This window comes from Sceloporus occidentalis, unplaced genomic scaffold, assembly GCF_023333645.1.
Source record: "Sceloporus occidentalis isolate IW3139 unplaced genomic scaffold, rSceOcc1.0.p SCAF_2, whole genome shotgun sequence".
Taxonomy (NCBI): domain Eukaryota; kingdom Metazoa; phylum Chordata; class Lepidosauria; order Squamata; family Phrynosomatidae; genus Sceloporus; species Sceloporus occidentalis.
This window is the reverse complement of record NW_028316982.1, coordinates 177345275-177365929: the sequence shown is the minus strand read 5'-3', so window position 1 is coordinate 177365929 and position 20655 is coordinate 177345275. Positions and strand designations below refer to the sequence as shown.

General features: G+C 37.7%; 1 protein-coding gene across 7 annotated transcripts in view; it reads left to right on the top strand.

The window, feature by feature from the left end:
• LOC149319377 (neuroligin-4, X-linked) overlaps window positions 1-20115 on the top strand; it is a 220072-nt gene extending 199957 nt beyond the window's left edge. For all 7 annotated transcript variants that reach the window (XM_089511569.1, XM_089511563.1, XM_089511565.1 and 4 more), the window contains 2 exons: window positions 2659-3448; window positions 16578-20115. In XM_089511569.1, coding sequence (XP_089367695.1) covers window positions 2659-3448; window positions 16578-17421 — 1634 coding nt within the window. In that variant the 3' untranslated portion in view covers window positions 17422-20115. The remainder of the gene's footprint in view (window positions 1-2658; window positions 3449-16577) is intronic.
• The last annotated feature ends 540 nt before the right edge of the window (window positions 20116-20655 follow it).

The following is a 20655-nucleotide window of genomic DNA, read 5'->3' as shown; positions in this document are numbered from 1 at the left end:
TTGTGAATAAATACTTTGTAGATTTAGTCAGACAAAGGTCCCTATTAATTACCTTATGATTTGATTGCTAGATTAAGAAAAAAACATTGTAAGGGCATATTGGGTTTCCCCACCTCTATCTTTTCTAATAAAGAATAGCTTTGCCAGACAAGTCATCCTAAACATGTGCTATTTTTTATTAGTCTCTATTTTATTTCCTCACCTGAAATTTAACTCATCTGGGATAGGTTTTTAAAAATCCAGCAGCTGTGATATGCTTTAGTGATGCCGAGCAGCTTTAGACCAGCTTCGGGTGGCTTCACTTCAGTGAAGCATAGCAGAGAAGTCTCACTGTGCCACTGAATCTGATCCCAATTCCCAAATCCTTTAGAAGGGCAAATGCAGATATGCTCTGTTTTATTAATCTGTGCAGTTGCTAAATGCAGAAATGCCCATCCAAGTAATGAGAAATGAAGATGCAGAATAAAACCCCTGGAATTCAAGCCTATTAAATTGATTTCAGCTTAACATGTTTTCTTCAGATTATATGATGTATGGCTTCTGTGAAAAGGGATGGGGGGGTTAGTTTTTCTTTATGCAAGTCATTCATGCAAAGAAGAAATGATTGCTTGTGGCTGTCATTCTTATCAAGCCCTTGGTCATAAAGCTTGGTTTAGTGAAGTGCCTTTATATGTGCTAGTGAAACTGACCAGACACAAGCTTGCTTATGAATTCAGAGGCTTGCTTCTAAAAAGAAGTTCACGTTAGTGGAAAAGAAAATCAGGAATAGAGTAACTCTCGAAATAGAACCTCTCCAGGAATTTTTCTGGCCCTTCTAAGTGGACAAAGATAGCTAGGGATCAGGAAGACTGAGATTGGTGCAACCAGCCTCACAAATAGCTGGTATACATGTGGAAAGCCCCATTTTCTGCAAGGGAATTGGGGTGATAAAAATATTTATGGAGAGTGGAATGAAGGCTTAAGCCACCAGAATATGCTTTTATGGTAACAGCTTCTCTATTCTTCCTCAAACCAGAGGAATAAAGCAATTTTAATAGACAGCTTACAAGAGGGTGTAGCCATGAAGACTGCTAGCGGGGGCAGTCCACCTCTCATCAAACATCCGATTCCCCAAATTTTCCTATTTCCCTGAGGATCATCTGCCCATTAGCCTGGCATTCTCCCCAGTTTTGGTGAATGGGGCCTGTTGAAATGCTCAGATATTTTGCGCAGTTTCATAGGTCTTTACTAACTGGCAAATTTGTAGTTCAATAAGCAAACACCTAGGTTGATGTAAAACAGAGCATGAATAGGACCAAAAGACACAAAATCTGAAGTACCATATTTAGCCTTTATATAGGAATGGACTAATGGAGTTTTAGGATTATCCAGGCCATTGTATTTCCAGTTTCTGTGTATGGGTTTGAAAGCTAGACAGTGAAGAAAGCTGATTGGGGGGGGGTCATTTGAATGGGGTGCTAGAGAAGAATTCTATGGATACTGTGGACTGATGAAAAACCAATAAAGGTCTTAGAGCAAATCAAGCTTGAACTCTCCCAGAAGTCAAGATTACAAAATTGGGACTGCTGTGTTTGGGCCATGTCATGAGAAGAAAGCACTCACTAAAACAAAACAAAACAAAACAAAACAAAAAAAAACACACACACACAAACTATAATGTAAGCTAGAAGGCAGTAAGAAAAGAAAAATACTGCATTATAGACAAAATCAAAGAAGCCATGGACTCAGGTATATGGGATCTGATAATAAGGTGCCTTGGAGGTCTTTCATTCATAGAGTTGCCATAAATCAAAGTCAACTTGAAGGCAATTAACAACAGCAGCAACAAATGTAAAATTGAGCATGTTCTAGATGCCCCCATGGATCAGGCTTTTGTGGCTCTGAGTTACCTGGGGACAATATGTAATTAACTACCAGAAGCCAGGAGTATGTTAATGACAAACCCAATGTGAATCCATAAATGCAGTTTTAGAAAATGTATAGTGAGGGGGAGGAGACCCTCTTTTCCCAGAAATTACAATAATTAACCGATCCTTCACTTTGAGAATGATTGTTTCATTATATTAGTGATCTTCAGAAAAATCACTTTAAAAAATCCAATCAGAATTATTTTTAAGAAGCTATTTTAAGCTATTCTCATTTTTTAAAAAGGTACCCCCTCCCCCAATCTTCTCTGCCTCTTTAAGTTTAAAGTATAATTTACAGGTCTCTGTGTTAAGCAGAACTATGGAAATCCTAACATTTTCGTCAATACAGATCACATAGATAAGTCTAATGTTATCTTTATCAACTTGTAACATGTCCTTTGTCTTGTAGCAAATATTTATAAAACATATTTACCTACGTATTTATACTTCTCATATGTATAGTTGTAGATACAGTTATAGTTATTACATAACTCTCTCTCTCTCTCTCTCTCAATCACATAAAAACACACATATTAAGAAATGGGAAGAGTTTAGCTAAAAATTCCACTAAGCCAAGTGGAGTAGGAAGGAATGAACTAAGAGCTTTATTTTTATTTTTATTTTTTGGTACAAACAGAAATAAATTCACTCTTCATTAGGCTGTACTTCCTCTAAATAACATACAAAAGATTCTTTTGCATCATAAACGCTACTTGTTCATGTATTTTAATTTTAACATTTGCACCTGCAGGTCTGTTCCAAAAGGCAATCATACAAAGTGGAACAGCCCTGTCCAGCTGGGCAGTGAACTACCAGCCTGCCAAGTACACTGCAATTTTGGCAGAAAAAGTGGGTTGCAACACGTTGGACACAACAGACTTAGTTGAATGCTTTCGGAATAAGAATTACAAAGAACTCATTCAGCAAACAATCACGCCAGCTACATACCACATTGCCTTTGGGCCTGTGATTGATGGGGATGTAATTCCAGATGATCCTCAGATTCTGATGGAGCAGGGAGAATTCCTCAACTATGACATAATGCTAGGTGTAAACCAAGGGGAAGGTTTAAAATTTGTGGATGGCATTGTGGATAATGAAGAAGGTGTCTCCCCAAATGATTTTGATTTCTCTGTATCCAATTTTGTGGACAATCTCTATGGTTATCCAGAAGGAAAAGACACACTGCGGGAGACCATTAAATTCATGTACACAGACTGGGCAGACAAGGAGAATCCTGAAACACGGAGGAAGACTCTGGTAGCACTGTTTACTGATCATCAATGGGTGGCACCAGCTGTTGCCACAGCTGATCTGCATGCCCAATATGGCTCCCCAACATACTTTTATGCATTTTATCACCACTGCCAGAGTGAAATGAAACCCAGCTGGGCTGATTCAGCACATGGTGATGAAGTTCCGTATGTGTTTGGCATTCCTATGATCGGTCCTACTGAATTGTTTAACTGCAATTTTTCAAAGAATGACGTCATGCTCAGCGCAGTTGTTATGACATACTGGACAAACTTCGCCAAAACTGGGTAGGTTTGCCACATAATGGTTTTTTATTGTTGTTTGTTTGTTTGTCCTGTTATTTTGAAATGCTAGAGCTTATGTTTGACCTTCTAATTAAATATTTCAGATTTTGGCAGACCTTGCTTTGTGCGGGGTTTCTTGAGTTAAAGCAATATGGTCAAAGTATTATTATGTATTCCTGAACTAGAAGACTTTAGGGAATGTTATCGTTACCAGTGTATAATAGCACAGGAAGAGGCCTTACAGAAATTCTTCTCTGGTCCAGCAAAATCCTTTGGTACAGCAGATCTGGTTCTTCTTCTCACACAGTGCAGACTGTTTTCCATACAGTGTCCTGAATCACATTTGAGGGAGTGCTGGCTAGGGCTTCCATCCACCTCCAAATCAAACTTGCTAGATGTGTTTTTTTGTTTTTGTTTTTTTGACAATCTTACCAAAAGGTAACATTTTCATATCTCCTGTATTGTTGCAATACAATGTGTATCTTGCTTCAAGCATTCACACATTTGCAAGGCTTGTAAGGCATTTCCAACAAATGAAGAATGCATGTAACAAAGTATTTCTTAAAAAAATCAAAAAAGAAAGAAAATACAAATGGCTAAAATTTGTATCATACATAGAATCATAGAGTCAAAAACCACAAGGCCCATCCAGTCCAACCACCTGCCATGCAAGAATACACAATCAAAGTAAAACACATGCAGAAAAGCACTTTAGTAAATGGGAAATAATTGGGTAAATTGTGCAAATGAATACCCATATTAGGGGAAATGCATACTTTTTTTAAAAATTACATTTTGAAATTAATGGTATTTTAACATGGTAACTTATTAACTTTGTTTTAGTTTTTTTAAAAAAACCTTAACGTTTTGTTTTTATTTTGTTTTAGTCTTCCTGTACAGCATTTTGGGTCCCATGTCAGATGAAAGGTGGGATATAAATTAATCAAACAAATAACAAAGAGGGCCCTTGGTATCTCCTGGGGTTTGGTTCCAAGACCTCCTGTGGATACCAAAATCTGTGAATACTAAAGTCCCATTAAATACAATGGCATAGTAAAATGTGCCCCTTACAAAAAAAGAAGAAGGTGAAATCAAGGTTTGTTTTTTGAAATTTATATATATTTAAAATATTTTCAAGCCACGGATGCTTGAATCCATGGATAAAATATCCAGGGATATAGAGGGCTGACTGTATACAAATTTTAATATAGGAATAAAATATATAGTCTTACAACCCAATACAAAACTAAGATGAGAATTAAAGAGAACCAGTATTGCGTAATGATCTGAGTGGTGAATTAGGACTGTGGGAGACCAGGGTTTAAATCCCTGCTCAGCCATGGAAACCCACTGGGTAACATTAGGCAAGTCACTTTCTCTCCATTTAAGAAGACCATGAAAAATCTCTTCTGAATAAATCTTTTTTTAAAAAATACCCCATGATAGGGTTGCCTTAGGATTAAGGTGTACATGCATATGTGTGTGTACACATATGAAAATGCAGATGGAATTGGGAGAAATTCAGCAGACTGAGAGTTTTTCACATCCCTACTAGCAGTAATAATCTGAGATAGTAGTGGATTGGACAGCAGCATTGCAAGGATCATATATAGCCTCAAGGTCTGGGACCTTGAGATATTATAAATGACTGTAATACAGATGAGCTCACTTACTATACTGGAAAAGTTCCTAGGAAGCAAGGCCACAAACAGTCTTAATATTTATGCATTCTCAGAAACTCTAAGGTACCATAGTTTTGAAAGTACAGTGGTACAGAATATTCTCAGTAATAAAAGTGTAATAGGCAAGATTGTAAAGAAATAGGTTTGTGGAGTACAGCCACTCTATGACAAGGATATGGTTTTATGTTATAATGTACCAGGCTTCATGGTTAATCCATCTTTGCAATTGTTTTGTTTCCTAAAGACCCTTTTCTCTCTATTTTAAAACTTCTTCACTCCCATGTATTCTCTTGCTGCCTAATGTGATGAATGATGCATTGAGTTTTCACATAAAAACAGTGCAGTTATTAAACCGTGAATGTTCAGGAAAGCCAAAGGCCTCAGGTTAAGGCGATAAAGAACAATGAAGGAAAAGGAAAGTATGATGTAGATCAAAGAAGTCCTTTGTTCCTCTTCCAAAAAATTATCTCGTTGCCTTTCTTACAGTGAAGGAAGTGTGGGGAAAATATAGATACACTAAGAATTACAGAGGCTCCTTGTCTAACCAGGCTTTTGACTAGAATTAAAATTAATGTCTTTTATTTTAAAAATTAAAAAGGAGCTGGTGAAGGCAAATAAAAACAAAAAGCAGTAGAAATGTAAGATGGGGAAAGCATTTTCCATCAAAATATTCCTGAGAAATACTGCCATATTCTACTACAAACAAACACAACATACAAATATTCTGGTTTTGCTTTAGAAGTTTAACATTTCTCTCTTTTTTTTCTTCTCTCAGTACCAAATTAAAATAAATGCCATTGTGGCATACCAAAGGCCCATAAATCTTTCCAATGTACATTTAATGGCAGGGCTGGGCATTCCGAACTGCTGCTCTACTGCAGTGCAGAGAATGGTATTTAGCAGTATCCAAGATTCCAGAGAAATGTGTTATGTCCTGAAACATCCACAGATTGAAGAAGCCTTTATATTAGTTTAGGACCCAACATGTATATCATAGATGATAAGGTGGTATGTTTTGCACCATAATAGTGATTTCTCAAGCAATTTATTGGTAAGGAAAATGGAAAGGGAAATATCCTTTTTAAAAACATACAAGGAGCTTTGTTTTATCTTGACTTGTACAGTTGACTCCCGCTCTTTAAAGTAAATTGCAACCTACTGAGTGTTAGCTGGGAATTGAAGGAGCTTGGAGGTCACATGGTGGAATAATTGTAGTATTGGAACTGGGAGTTATTGGAAGTAGAACCAATTGCATCTGGTTTGATACTCAAATTCTCTTCTTCAATGGTCTAAATACACTTAAGCAATGCTTCCCATTTAATAACATGAAAGAATAGTGGTTCAGAAGGGTTAGGTGCTGTCACATTTGATTCTGTGGTGGGGAAGAAAAAGGTGTGTGGTGTTGACAACCCCTAACAGCCATGCAGGTTGTGTCTCCCATTCATCAGAGAAAGAGTCTGCCTGCAGCAGAATTCAGCCTTGAAAAGACAGTTTTGAGCAACCACCATAACAAGTTAAATGTTTGCTGCAGTACATTCAGTGTTAGCTGGGAAGAAAAGGTGTGTAGCTTGGCTTTCAGCACCCCTTACAGCCACTGTAGTTCTCCAGCTTGGCATACCGCTGCTTGACCAATACCTCTGGCTCCAAGGTGTTCATTCTCAGAATAATAAAGAGTTCATTAACACCAAAGTCAAATGATGGCCAAGGTTTCAGTGCTGTGTAAAGTCAGTTGAGAAGTTGCACTGAATAAAGTGAAACTTAATTCTGAGTAAAATGCATGAGATTTATTTATATATTTATTAATTTATTTATAGTAGTGCTATCCTGCCATTTAGCCAAAAGGCTCACAGAGTGGTTTCCAGATATTTAATTTGACAGTTCTGTGGCCTTGGGCTTACAATCCAAAATAAGACAAGACACATAAGAAAAGGAGGATGGTGGCGGGGTTTAGTCCAACAGATGAACTGTACTAAAGGAAAGATGATTGCATCATAAAAAGACACTAAAGGGAAAAAAACTGTTCATTATAACTTTGATCTAATACAGCATATCATAAAAAGAAGGGAAAAAGCAACTTAGTACATATGTCCCCCTTCACGGTAAAATTGTGCTTCCAAAGCATTGTGTGAGGCAGTGGGAATGCCAATAGGAAGAAAACCCTCCTAGTTTGGATTTATGTATTGTGTTCCACCAGCAAGGCACACACATACACTCAAGCAGTAAGCTTATTTCCTGTTTGTAAATTAAGATGGAAATCTTACATAAGGGGTTGTTTCCAAATTGAGGTGAATTTGGATAATGGGATAAGGACAATGTAGTCTATCCTCCTTATTTCTAGCAAGAAGGTGGATGTAATCCAGACTGAAAGGTGAGAACTGGCACCACAACAACTGGGAAGGGAGGAAGAAGTAAATACATAAACTTCTTGGAGATTGTTTGTAAGCTGAAGCAACAAATCGACGCTTGCAAATTGTAGCAAGTTGCTGCTTTTAATGCTGAGCTTAACTTATTCTATACTCAGCCTTTTCTCTTGGCCTGGATCTGAGCCTGCCAGAACTGGACAGTTTGCATCATCATCTACTGTCATCTACCCCTGAAAATGGGAGACTCCTTGGCCCTGAAATCTAGCAACCCTACTAGTGGATTCAGTAGAATGAAGGAACTGGGCAAAAAGCAAAATGTTTTGTAGCTCTCCACATTTTTACACTGAACTTTTCAGTCTCTTGTGATTGGAGAAGGAGGAAGTAATGTCCACCTAAGGCACTCATAAGTACAGGAGAATCTGATGCTCTGCCTAGGGCTTGAGATGGCTGAGCAACAGGAGGATGTGTGTATGTGAGTGAAATTCCTTTGAGATAGAGGAGTATTGGGTCAGTAGGTCCTGCACTGTGCTGTAATTTACAAAAAAATTGTTTTGGATTTGGAGAGCCTCATTCCTAGTATGAGAGAGAGAAATCAGAGAGAAATTGCTTAAAAGCCCAAAAGAGGACCCTCTCAACATGGCTGAAAAAAGCCAGGGATATATGAAAGAGCCCTCTAGAAAAGAGAATGGGGATCCAGATGGGCAGAATTATACATGGGCTCGCCTTACACTGCTTCCAGCATATGCTGGAAGCCACGTCAGAAAAAAACGCTGATACACCACAGAAGAAGTAATGGGCCGCGCACCCATGCTGCATCCCCCCGAGGTGCGCCATGGGCACGAGCCCAATTACTTCTAATGGGACTTGAGCGTACACGTTTTTTCCCTTACCGGGGGGGGGGGGGCAGAACGGATCCCCGGCATAAGGGAAGGGCCAACTGTACAGTATGTTTGCTATGGTGAACACTTCGTGAGATCAAGATAGCTTCCTTTAAGACTGGAGTGTAATCATTGCCTATAAGTCAGTTGGCACATGTGGATCATTGTATGACAGGGATAGATAGTGTGGCAATGGCAGCAACAGGCAATGGTGTTTGAAACTGATTAGTCAGTGGAAAAATTCTTGGTGCTGGAATTTTCAGATAGATTAACATAATCTGTTTATAGCAGATATAATTTCCAATAGAGAAGAGATATAAATGGTCCACTGGAGTGGCAGATAAGGTACCCAACTAACTGATGCTGCTGCACCTTTTTCTACACAATTAAAACTTGTAATACAAAGCATGTAGATGTTAAAATGTATGGAGGCACCCTCCTGGGGGTGTCAAAAACGCCTCTATCTTCTTATTATTTATATTACTGTTGTTATTATTCTTGCCGAGTGTTAACAAGTGGACTCCCACATTTGTCTAAGGATTTAAAAAGCTCCCTCATGATCCCATCTGTCAGTATTACTCATAATTTTGAATCGTTTTCCACAGGCTGCCTGCTCCAGAGCTAATTTCAGCAGGGTGTACATAAACTTGTACTGTCTCCTGGGTCTGGATTTACACCGTATTTCCTAAAGACAGCACAAATGTTTAGAAAGGGTCATTAATCATTTTACCATGTGCCCAACTGTTAATATGATTACTTGGTAGAAAGAGACTTGACTATTAAAAATATAGCTCTTTTGGACTTGCTTTGATTTGAAAATAAGCATTAGAACTGTGTGACCTTGAGAATTCCACCTATTCTAAAAAACATTGTCATGTCTTTATATCTTAATTGGTCTGTGGGTGTGGATGTGGGTGCGTGCGCAGAAAAAGCATGTAGAATCAGCAAAAAAAGAAAATAAATATAATCTTTCTTCATTTTGTAAAGAAGAAAAAGAGAAAATGCTGCATCCAAACAAGTACTGTCTGCAAAAAAAATAAGCTCAAAATTCCTCTTCTGCAAAAAGAAAGACCAGGCACATATGACCTCAGTTGTCTGCTTGCTGGGCACATCGTAACCTGGCCCTATGAAAGACTGGTCCTATGTAGGATATATCACAGCCCACCAAAATGTTGGGGTGGCTTTTCCCCAAAAGCAGAAGGGGTTTCCAATGTTGGTGGTAATAGTGGTTTAAGAACCCCACCACTTGATCTGATGGAGAACTATGTTACTGGAAGGTTGCAAGAGTATTATTCTTTCTTTTAACAAAACAAGGAGTTGCGAGTGAACCATTAGTGGCCAACATATTGCTCTTATGCAAACCAACACCCTCCCAAACAAGTAATAAATAGCCTGAGCTTACCATCCATGAGCATGATTTTGGATCTACTATGAATAGCTCTAGAACATTGATTTAAACAGAAAGCCTAAAGTGTGTCTTGCATATCAGCTACACTCTGGGTATATTAGCAGTTAAACTGGAGACCTCTAAAGAACCCTAATATACCTTGTGCTCTGTTCAGCCAGCAGGTAGAACTGTATCCTTGAAGCATAGATTGCCTACAGTCTTTTGCATACTTAACCTGGGTGTGAGTCACACTGAACACCGTTGGACTTACTCCTCAGGAGGCAGTAATACCATTGTACTCCCAGTATATCACTTCCAAATCTCCATTAGAACTCCAATGTGCTCATATTATCAACATAAAGAACAGTTATTATATATGATATAGCGATATATACTATATCTAAGGCAACATAGCAAAACACCTATGAGCTAAATGCCAAAAATGTGAAACTAGCTGTTCCACAGTAATGTCATACAGGTTGAGTCTCCCTTATCTGGAATTTCAAAATCCAAAATATTCTAAAAACAAAAACTTTTTACATAGCTGGCTGAGATAGTAACACCTTTGCTTTCTTATTGTTTCATCAAAAAATATTTAAAATGTTGTATAAAATTACCTTCAGGTTAAAGATGCACAGATGCAAAATTTTCAACATCAAAAAATGTCCCAAAAATCTTGCAATCTCATCCAGGAGAAAACTTTTGAAATTTTCAATTCTTGTGTGCAAGAAAAGCATAAAAGAATATTCCTATTCCTATTCCTGCCTCTTCCAAAGAAGGCAATAGACAACTCACAGTATATATATATACCCACAGGCTCACACAATAGACACACACACACACACACACACACACACACACTTTTTCCAGGCAAGCATTCTTTGAAGATGCCAGCCACAGATGCTGGCGAAACGTCTTCTAGAACATGTCCACATAGCCTGAAAACCCCCCAAAAAACTAAGCAATAGACAATATTTGTGGCTTTCCAGTGGCAGTACTTCCCTGGAAGATTGACACAGCCCATGGACCAAACAGAGTGGGTACCTCACTCAGGTGGAGTACGGGCACCCCCTCCCTGTTCCAGCCATAAGCTATCAGTGCTGGAAGAGAGAGCAGAAGAGCCGAGTCCTCATCCAGGTAGTTTGGAAATGTTTTTGGTCTATAGCTCTAAAAATCCACTGGACACTTCTCTATTTTCTGGAGGATTCTGGATGCTGTAATCCAAAAAGGTAAGATTTCCAAGTTCTATGAATATGTATGCAGAATATATGTTGCCTTTGCTGGTGTCATACACAATTGCAAGGACCCTTTTCTCATCACAGTCCTTGTCTTTTCTAGGATATAATTAGACCTCTCTGGTTCACTGCCTAAATCCAGAGGATGTTTTCAAGTATGACACTGAAATAATATAAATTTCCCGTGAGCAGTCTTTTTTTTATCTTTTTTAAAAATCTTACTCCTTACATTTTTTAAGTTGTAAATGACTATCAGAATGACACAGTATCCAAAAGTTTACTGTACAATTACTACTCACTGCACCATTAAAAAACCCCAAAAAGGACTATCATGCTCTTCTAATTGCCACAGACCTCCAGCTGCTTATTAACCATACCCAGTTGAATGGGTCTACTGCCAGAAGTAGTTTTCATGGACAGGGCAATGTTGCAAAACATTTATTGGATTAATTTCATGTAATGCAGCATTAAGATGTTTCTGAGTGGTGCAAGCAATCACCTTTATTTTATATCCTTGCTTACCCTGTCCACTGGGAGCACCCTGGAGTGATTAGCTGAATAATTCAAAGAGGTAATTCACACTTCTTTAAGGGAAGGAGTGGTCCCAGACACCTGAAATCATGACCACAGCCACCCCTTAATGACTGTTCTATAAAACTATCTAACGCCTCTTTAAAACTATCATTGAAAACATCAGGTCAAGTGTCCTTTCAAATGTAAGGTTTTGCACAGCCGGAGAGCTAGCATGGAATAGTGGTTTGAACAGTGGACTAGGATACTGAAAAGCAGGCTTTGAATCCTGGCTTGGCCATGGAAACCCACTTGGAGACATTAGGCAAGTCACATGCTCTCAGCCTCAGGGGAAGGGAATGGCAAATCTCCTCTGAACAAACCTTGCCAATAAAACCCCATGATAGGTTTGCCTTAGGGTCGCCATAAGTCAAAAACAACTTGAAGGCATGCAACAACAATTTGCACAGCTGCACTTTTGCAGAAACCAAGTCCAGGAACATTTGGATGACATGGAATACCTGAATTCATTTCAGTATGGATTTAGGCCTGATTTTGGTACTGAAACTAACATTTGTGTCCCTAATTGGTGATTTATATCAGAACACAGATGGAGGCAGTACTGACTTATTGATATTTCTTGATCTCTCTGGAGGTTTCGATACAAGTTTTCATGCTATGCTGATGAGCCAGTTCTGTCTATTCAGGCATAAGGGGCATGGAAGTATAGTATCTTCATCTCCATCACAGAAGGGAACTGTGGGAAGTTTCAACCTAACTTCATAGTGTGGAGTCCTGCAAAGTTTTATCTTATCCCATATGCTTTTTAATATCTGTAAAATTTCCCCAAAGTGGTGGCTTTCAGGTGTTTTGGATTAGCTTTTGTTTAGCAACAAGACTATTGGTCACTGATCATGTGAGGTGTAGTCAATCAGCATTTCAAGGGCACTGAATTTCAGAAGGTTGTTGTACATAAGGAGTTACTGGGCAAGGTCATCATATGTTTTGTAATGAAGTGACATCAATATGGACAATTATAAGCCATTTTAAAAACAGATCAATAAAATGACATCAGTAATAAAGTGTAATTGAACACCAAGAAGACAAGTGATGAAGGCCATTTGATAAATATGCTTACACAGCTAGACTGCCTTAACTGGAGGTGTAAATGGAAATAAATTGCTTAAGAAATCAGATAGAAAAGTACAAGTCTAATTTTCTTGGTTAAACTTTCTAGGCTTCTTCTTTCTTTCACTACTATTACTATTGCTGTCTCATTCACCAGCAGCAGCACTACCATATTCAGACAAGGATGACTGTAAAATGTCTATAAAGATCATGTACATAAAGATAAATATTTAGTCATATATATAATCACACTCTGATCCAGCTTTAGTCAGAGATTTGAAATATATCTACGATGACTGTATGCAAGAAGTATCACTAGAGGTTTCCATCAAAATGTCTATTCCATTGAAAATAATGCAGCGCAGAGATAATGCAGCCCATTGTCTGAAGGTGCATTATCCAACAATCCTGCTGAAAATAAGCCTGGGTTTAATCAGTGTCTATATGGGATACTGTCTGGGAACTGTATAAATTCAATATGAGTTTTAATAATGAAAACAGGTGGAATATAGATGTAATAGAATAATACAAAAGGTTGAGATTGGAGCCTGGAACCTTACTTTTTAACTAAAACTCTCAGAATACCCAGACAGAATCCTGTGGAATAATGGCAGTTGTAACCCATAAAAGTAACCTTTCCATGTTCCATTTGAAATAGAACTATCTATCTATCTATCTATCTATCTATCTATCTATCTATCTATCTATCTATATAAAATCTACTGATGCTGATCTAACAAATGAAGATTCCTTTACACATCATTAGCTGCAAAGGGATCAAGTTATCATAAAGATCATTCTTTTGAACTGATCAGCCTCTGCTTTCGGATTTGTTTCCTCCTCTTCTTCCTTTTGTTCTAATTTGAAAAACTAATATTGTGGAATTATTTTCAAAAAGAAGTAATATGTTTTCATCCCAACTTACTGTGTTGAACTCGTACAAAATGGTAACGGTCACACTTCAAAATGGATTTTACTAATCAAGCTTTAGCCAAGTGGAAAGTAACAACAGCAACATTTCCTTAACTTTGTGTAAAATCTGCACAATACAGACTGGTATGAACTGATAATGAATTTATGTTCTTCCTGTATTAGGAGTTCAATCATTGTAGTATATTGTCAGCATTAGGTGATTTTACTTTGTTTTCCTCTAGAACAGTGGTTCTCAACCTTTGGCCCTCCAGATGTTTTGGACTTCAGTTCCCATAATTCCTGACTATTGGCCAAAGTTGTCTCAGGCTTTTGGGATCTGAAGTCTAAAAGAAATGGAGGACCAAAGGTTGAGAACCACTGCTCTAGAAATCCAGCTGAAACTCGAGTGAACAGAAAACTATTTTTGAAAAATGAAATAGTAGTTTTACCTACTCTAATAGAAAGAAAACAGTCTCTTTGAGCAATGAAGGAACCTTGAAAGTATTTAATTGTGCTTATGGATATTTTGAAAAGTTCAGCACTGTCTTAGACAAGCTTTAGAACTAAACAGAAAGGATTACTGGAATTCTAATTTCTAAAACAAATAAACCTAACATGTATGGAAATAAAACACAAGAAACCTCAGTGAAATTCAATGTAATACTTCACGCTTCATGGTACATTACTGAAGGCACTAATATGTCAAAAAGAACTAGAAAAAAAGGCCTGAATCTCATAATAACAGACAGAAGGCTGAGTAAAACAGTTGCAGTGCAAAACATATTCACACATTTGTCCTATTCCTAGGGGAAATTGGTAGATCTGCATGTGCTTAATAATATTCATGGATCCAGGCTTAGATCCAGTACTGACTGTGTAATGTAAAATTATGCCAGCATACTGATGCTAGAGCTACTGATTCCGATTACTGAACAACTGATTGTGTAATGTTGATGTTGATGGTGAAACCATATTTAGACAGTAACTTTTGTGCAGTGCCCTGAAAAACACAACCATTTGTATAACAGTAAGCATAAGGCACCAATTCAACTCTAACCCGAAATTTAGAAATAATTACTAAGAAAAAGAAAAGTGAGATATAATTCATTTCTCCCCCTCCTCCCAAATTGTAAACAGGTAACTTGTGTACCTTCTCAGGCTGCTGTCTTAAGTGTTCACCATTGATCAACAGTTTCAATAATCCTTTCTCTCTCTTCTGATAACTCTGGGCTGAAACAGATGGAAGCTGCTCCATCGGAACATGGGTTGGAGCCACGGCAACCACATGCTGTGGCCTCAGTCCACCTTCAACCCAGTTGGAAAAGGAGCAGAAAAGATCTGCTCCTTCTTCAGCCAGCAAAAAAGGTGGCTTTTGCTATCCTGCTGTAGCCCTATGGTGGCTTCAAGGCACTCCGGCAGCATGTAGCATATAAACATCATGCTGGCAGAGCGCCTTGAAGCATGTCTGAGTGACCACCCAATGTCCAGGTGGCTTCAAGGCATCGTTGACAAGTGCAGCGTCTTAACGACGTGTGCCACTGATGCCCTGAACCATATTTGGGGTGTCTGTTACGGCCCCATCTTTCAACTAGATTTCTACTGGAAATCTCTTCAGGTAGTGTATGCCCTGTTCTCTGTAAAGTAGGGCTAATGTATACCGTGAGTTCTACTCATGTGTTCCAGGTACACCACTAACTTTCACTTTGGTTTCACCACTGATAGCAGTAGCAGGAGAAGTGATGGGATGCTTGAGAGAGTTGTGCATTCATCCTTAGATATGTCTATGGTATTGACACTTTTTAGAGAAAAACATCAGGTATTTTAATTCCCTACATGGATGTAATGCTGTTTGATCATTCTTTTGGCTAGATAAATTCACTCTAAGAATGGAAAAAATATTCAATAACATATTAAAAATAATTGAAAAGCATTCTTTTTTGAGTGCTGAGAAACTGGTGAGAAGCATCCTGATGAGAATTGTTGAAGTCTGGGACTTATTCTTCACAAAATGTTGCATGTGACTGTTTCGCTCAGAAAACAAAAGTTTCAGTTTGGAAATATTTTTTTTCTGTGCAGATAAATATTTTTCCTGAATAAAAAATACTGCAGTTGCAGATATTCCATGAAAGAATCACATATGCTTGGTTTGCACTGAGAGTAGTTTTGTTTTGTTTGTTTTTCCTGCACAGGAAACTACTTCTTTGAAATAGTGCCTGTGCAGGAAGAGCTGTTTCTTATACAGAAAGTGCTGTTTTCTGTGCAAAATGACTGTGTGCAAATTTTGTGGGGAATAAGTCCCAAATTGCAACCAAGCTTTAAAATGGTGTGTATTTCAAAACTTTCTTTCAGCAGGAGAGTTATCGCTAAAATTACTCATTGCTTCCATTGAGAAGAAAATTAGTGATGAATTACATCTCTGCTCATTCCATTGTGATGGGAATGGGAATTAAACCTTCTGAATATTCATACTGATTACACCAAAGTTTCTTAAAGCAAATTTTCAATCATGTCGTTTTACACTTAGAAATTCCAGGTTGTTGTTTTGGCTTGGGCTTTTTACCAGTTCCCTACTATCTCTCCCTTCTTTTCAATGAATGTACAGAAAGAGACAGGTATGCTTTGAAATAGGTACAGTGTATTCAAGTTTGGGGACTGTTTTTGTTGCATTTTGGGTGGAGGTCAAAGTTGTCAAAGTTCAAGGCCAATCTTCATGGAGTCTTAGGTTTGTTTCTATTTGTTAACTAGTCTAATGTTTCTATTTATAAACATTTATATAAGTACATTTACCAGTACACAAAATATATCCAAAGTTTCTCAATTGGACAAGTGGTCTGATCCACAGGGTCCAGTAAACCAGTGTTAATGTAGGTCCTTGCATTGTCATTAAAATTATTATATCCTATACTATATTTGAATATTTTTCAACTCAAAATCATGAATAAAAGCATTCATTTTATAAAACTTGCTCTGTGCATGAACATATAATTATTTGCAGTTTTTCATTGTTTGTAATATTGTTTTGTTTGTATATTTCTAGGGATCCCAACCAGCCTGTTCCTCAGGATACAAAGTTTATCCATACAAAACCCAACCGTTTTGAAGAAGTGGCCTGGTCTAAATATAATCCAAAAGACCAACTTTATTTACACATCGGCTTGAAGCCCAGAGTTCGGGATCACTATCGAGCAACAAAAGTTGCTTTTTGGCTAGAACTTGTACCACACTTACACAACTTGAATGAAATATTTCAGTATGTCTCCACAACAACTAAGGTGCCACCTCCAGATTTGACATCATTCCCTTATGTTACCAGGCGTTCTCCTGGAAAGTTCACCACCAAGCGTCCATTAATGACACCAAGCAACAATCCAAAGCATTCAAAAGATACACAGAAGACGTCCCCAGAGGATACAAGTGTTCTGATCGAAAACAAGAGAGATTATTCCACAGAGTTGAGTGTTACCATTGCTGTAGGTGCATCCCTGTTATTCCTCAACATTTTAGCATTTGCAGCTTTATATTATAAAAAAGATAAGCGGCGCCACGAAACACACAGACGTCCCAGTCCTCAGAGGAATACAACCAATGATATTGCCCATATACAGAATGAAGAGATTATGTCCCTGCAGATGAAACAGCTGGAACACGATCATGAGTGTGAGTCCTTACAGGCCCATGACACGCTGAGACTCACTTGCCCACCTGATTATACCCTTACTCTTCGGAGATCTCCAGATGACATTCCACTTATGACACCCAACACCATAACCATGATTCCAAATACATTAACAGGTATGCAGCCTTTGCATACTTTCAACACTTTCAGCGGAGGACAAAACAGTACTAATTTGCCCCATGGACATTCCACCACTAGGGTATAGCTCTGTTATTTGCCCCACCCTTGCCAACTGGAAGATTAAGAATAAGGGGGGAAAAGAGAAAATTTTAAAAAAATTAAAAGTTCATAATTTCCATCATGCAACTTGTCAAAATACAATGGTGAAAGAGAAAGGCAGACATAATTTTCTTACAGCTCCTTTCCATAGGAACTCTGATATTCTAAAAAGATCACCTACTCAAACCCTGTGAAATGTGAAATGTGTACATTACTATCAGGATACCGCTTTAATATCTCAACCACTCTGATTGAAAGTTAAGAGTTGAGGCCTGAAGAAAGTCATGTAGAAAAGGATATGTATTGAATATAACAAACAGAAGCAAAAACTTCTGGAACACAGAGCCAGTGACTGTACAGTTTTTTAATAAATAAAATTTTAAAAAATGTTCTATATGTGCCATACCGTGAATGGCCCTTGTTATACAAAAGACATCACCATGGGCTTTTACCCATCATAAGAAGCTGTAATCCAGAATGGGGAAATAAGATTTTATTATTAAGAAAAATAGGACTGACTATGCAGTAAATCCGTATAGTTCTGTGCAAAGAGATGACTTGCCAGCCTGAACTATATTTAAGAAACTTTGTAAAAACAAAACAAAAAATTGTATATAGCTGTGAGTTTAAAAAAGAAGCTTTTATTGATGTTTTCAGTTTGAAAAGAGCTTTTAGAAAGATTGTGCTTTCAGTTGTGATCTATGTGTATAAACATTAGTCATGCCACCTCTGTTTCCTCCCAGACCAAAAGGAGGACTTTCTTCTTAATTACTAGTGGTAAACCAAGACATGAGGGTTTTTTCCTAAAGTTTCATTTCTAGAAGACATGGTGTCTCATACAGAGGAGACAGGTGACTGTGTGGCCTGCCAGATTTTCCTTTACAGGTTACACATGTGCATGATAAGGCATTCATAGACAGGAAACAGTTGGGTTTGTTTTCTTGTAGAAAAAGAACATCTTTTTTCTTTTCTTTCCAATTTTTGTGTTAGCCTTCATTTTATTGCAACACAGAGACGGAATGGAAGAATTACAAACAAACAAAAAAGGCTTGGTAAATTGGGGCCTCTTTTGTCATTCTTGGTATCTGATGTTCCATGAAACATTGCTTCCCAATTGTTGCACACCATGATCATCTTAAGAAAGACTGCCTTTTCTGCTAGTCTTTCTTCTGTGGAAAATTCATTGCTGCCAATACCAGCAAGAAGAAGACTGATGAGAGGAAGCACACAAGTTGGCCAAGATGTCAAGGCATAGTTATATTTACTGTGGTTTCAATAAAGGAAAGGGGGCAAAATCTAGATGGATCTAAGATTTCTACCCAGTATTTCTAAGTCCAATATTTTGCAGATCAGTTTTTCTGTACCACAGAAAGGATGGATGCCATGGGGAACTGGGGGGAGGGACATATCAAACATTCAATAGACAAGTTGCCTTGAAGAAACTGGATCATTTCACTATTCAAAACTGGCCCATATATTTTTGTTTCCCTTAATTTCCCATCCCATGGGACTTCGGGATGAAATGGATCTGGCCCAAAAAAGATGTTTGGCACATCTATGTAAAGTTTTAAAACAGTCCAGCTGTTATAAAGGTAGAACTGAGTTATTACTAAGTAAAGAATGGTTTATATTTTGTTGTTAGAAAAACTAAAGTTTAAGATGGTAACCAAAGATACTTGAATGGAGTTGCTCTGCACAAGATCACATCTTTCCCAGGATATATATTGTATTTTTATTCCCCTGTATTAAGAAGGGCAAAACACTGCTGTATTATCATCTCCAGAGATTAATATCTGACATCAAATGCCTTCTGCCTGTAGAATAGACAGCTTGTGATATTCTAAGTTATAGGTACCTTCACATATCACTGGTTGTGTGATACACATAGCTTTGTGCTGACTCTGGCAGAGAAAGCAGGTCCATGACAAAAGCAAAAGCACCATTAAAAATTCCAATGGTGATTCATACTGCATTAGAAAGTGAAATGAATGTGCTTCCCTTTTGATTCCATGTGAGAATTTAAATAAGCTAACAGATCCAATTTTCACCCAATAGTAAATGGCGGGAGGGGGGAGCCTTCCTCTATCTGTTCACTTTAGCTGTAATTGCAATTCAAGTTGGATCTATTCTGTGCCATCATCACAACCAGCATATTGCCTCCACTAAGACACAGCAATTCTTCATGAACTGGGGGGAGAGGGGAGGGGGGAGAAAAGAAAAGAAAAATGATGGCATCCAAATCAGTTGGGTAAGTCTGTTATGTGAATTACAGTATTTGTTTAGTACTTCCAGTTGTCTACTGCTAGCAATATGTACAGTACTGTGTCAGGCTTGTGACATTTGGGTAAAACCGTTTCTGTAAGTGAATGATTTTAGCTTTTAAAAAAAAATGATGACGATGATGTCACTTTAATAATTTACATCTGGACAGATGTATGATTTATAAATGGAATTTTTAGGCTCTTCATAGGATTCTATAATAATAACAACGAAATATACTTTAAAGAAAAGAAAAAAAAGAACTTTCCCAGACTTTTCTTCTTGACCTTAAGAGGCACGCAGGGTTTCTTTTGTTATTGTTTCTGCATTTTCTTTTCTTTTTTGGTTTTGCCTTAAGTAAGGACAGAAGATATATATGGCTGGACACATATGTATAAACTTTTCAGCAGCATTTTTAATAATAAAATATCACAGTATTTTCTAATGCTTTGTGCAAAGAATTATGTGTTTATCATTTTTGTGGGAGGGGGAGCAATCATTTTTAACTGCATGAAAGCAGCATTAAAGTCTCAAACCTACATAGAGCCCTGAAGTATACTGCAAAGTGTTTTGTTAACAGGTTGGATGTGGGTTAATTTATAATGGACATTGTTATACGCCTGCCAAGGTGATGAAATGCCAGATGCTGAAGCTCAGAAGTACAGAACAGCAAGTACTATTCATTATTATGTATGTATAATTTCTATCACTTTTTGCTAAGTCATCGTTTGTCACATGAAAATGAAAAAAAAAGTGAAAACCAAAACATGTCCTCACCAAATTAAGGTGTTAATTAACTCTTTAGCATACACTTTCCCATAAGTAACAAGTTAATGAAAATTGCTTAAAACAATGTCTCATCTAACCTTGAATCTGTAATGGATAACTGCTGTCTTCAATCCAACATTACAAACAGTAGATGGAGGGTGGTCTATCTATAGAGAACAAACTATCTATACCA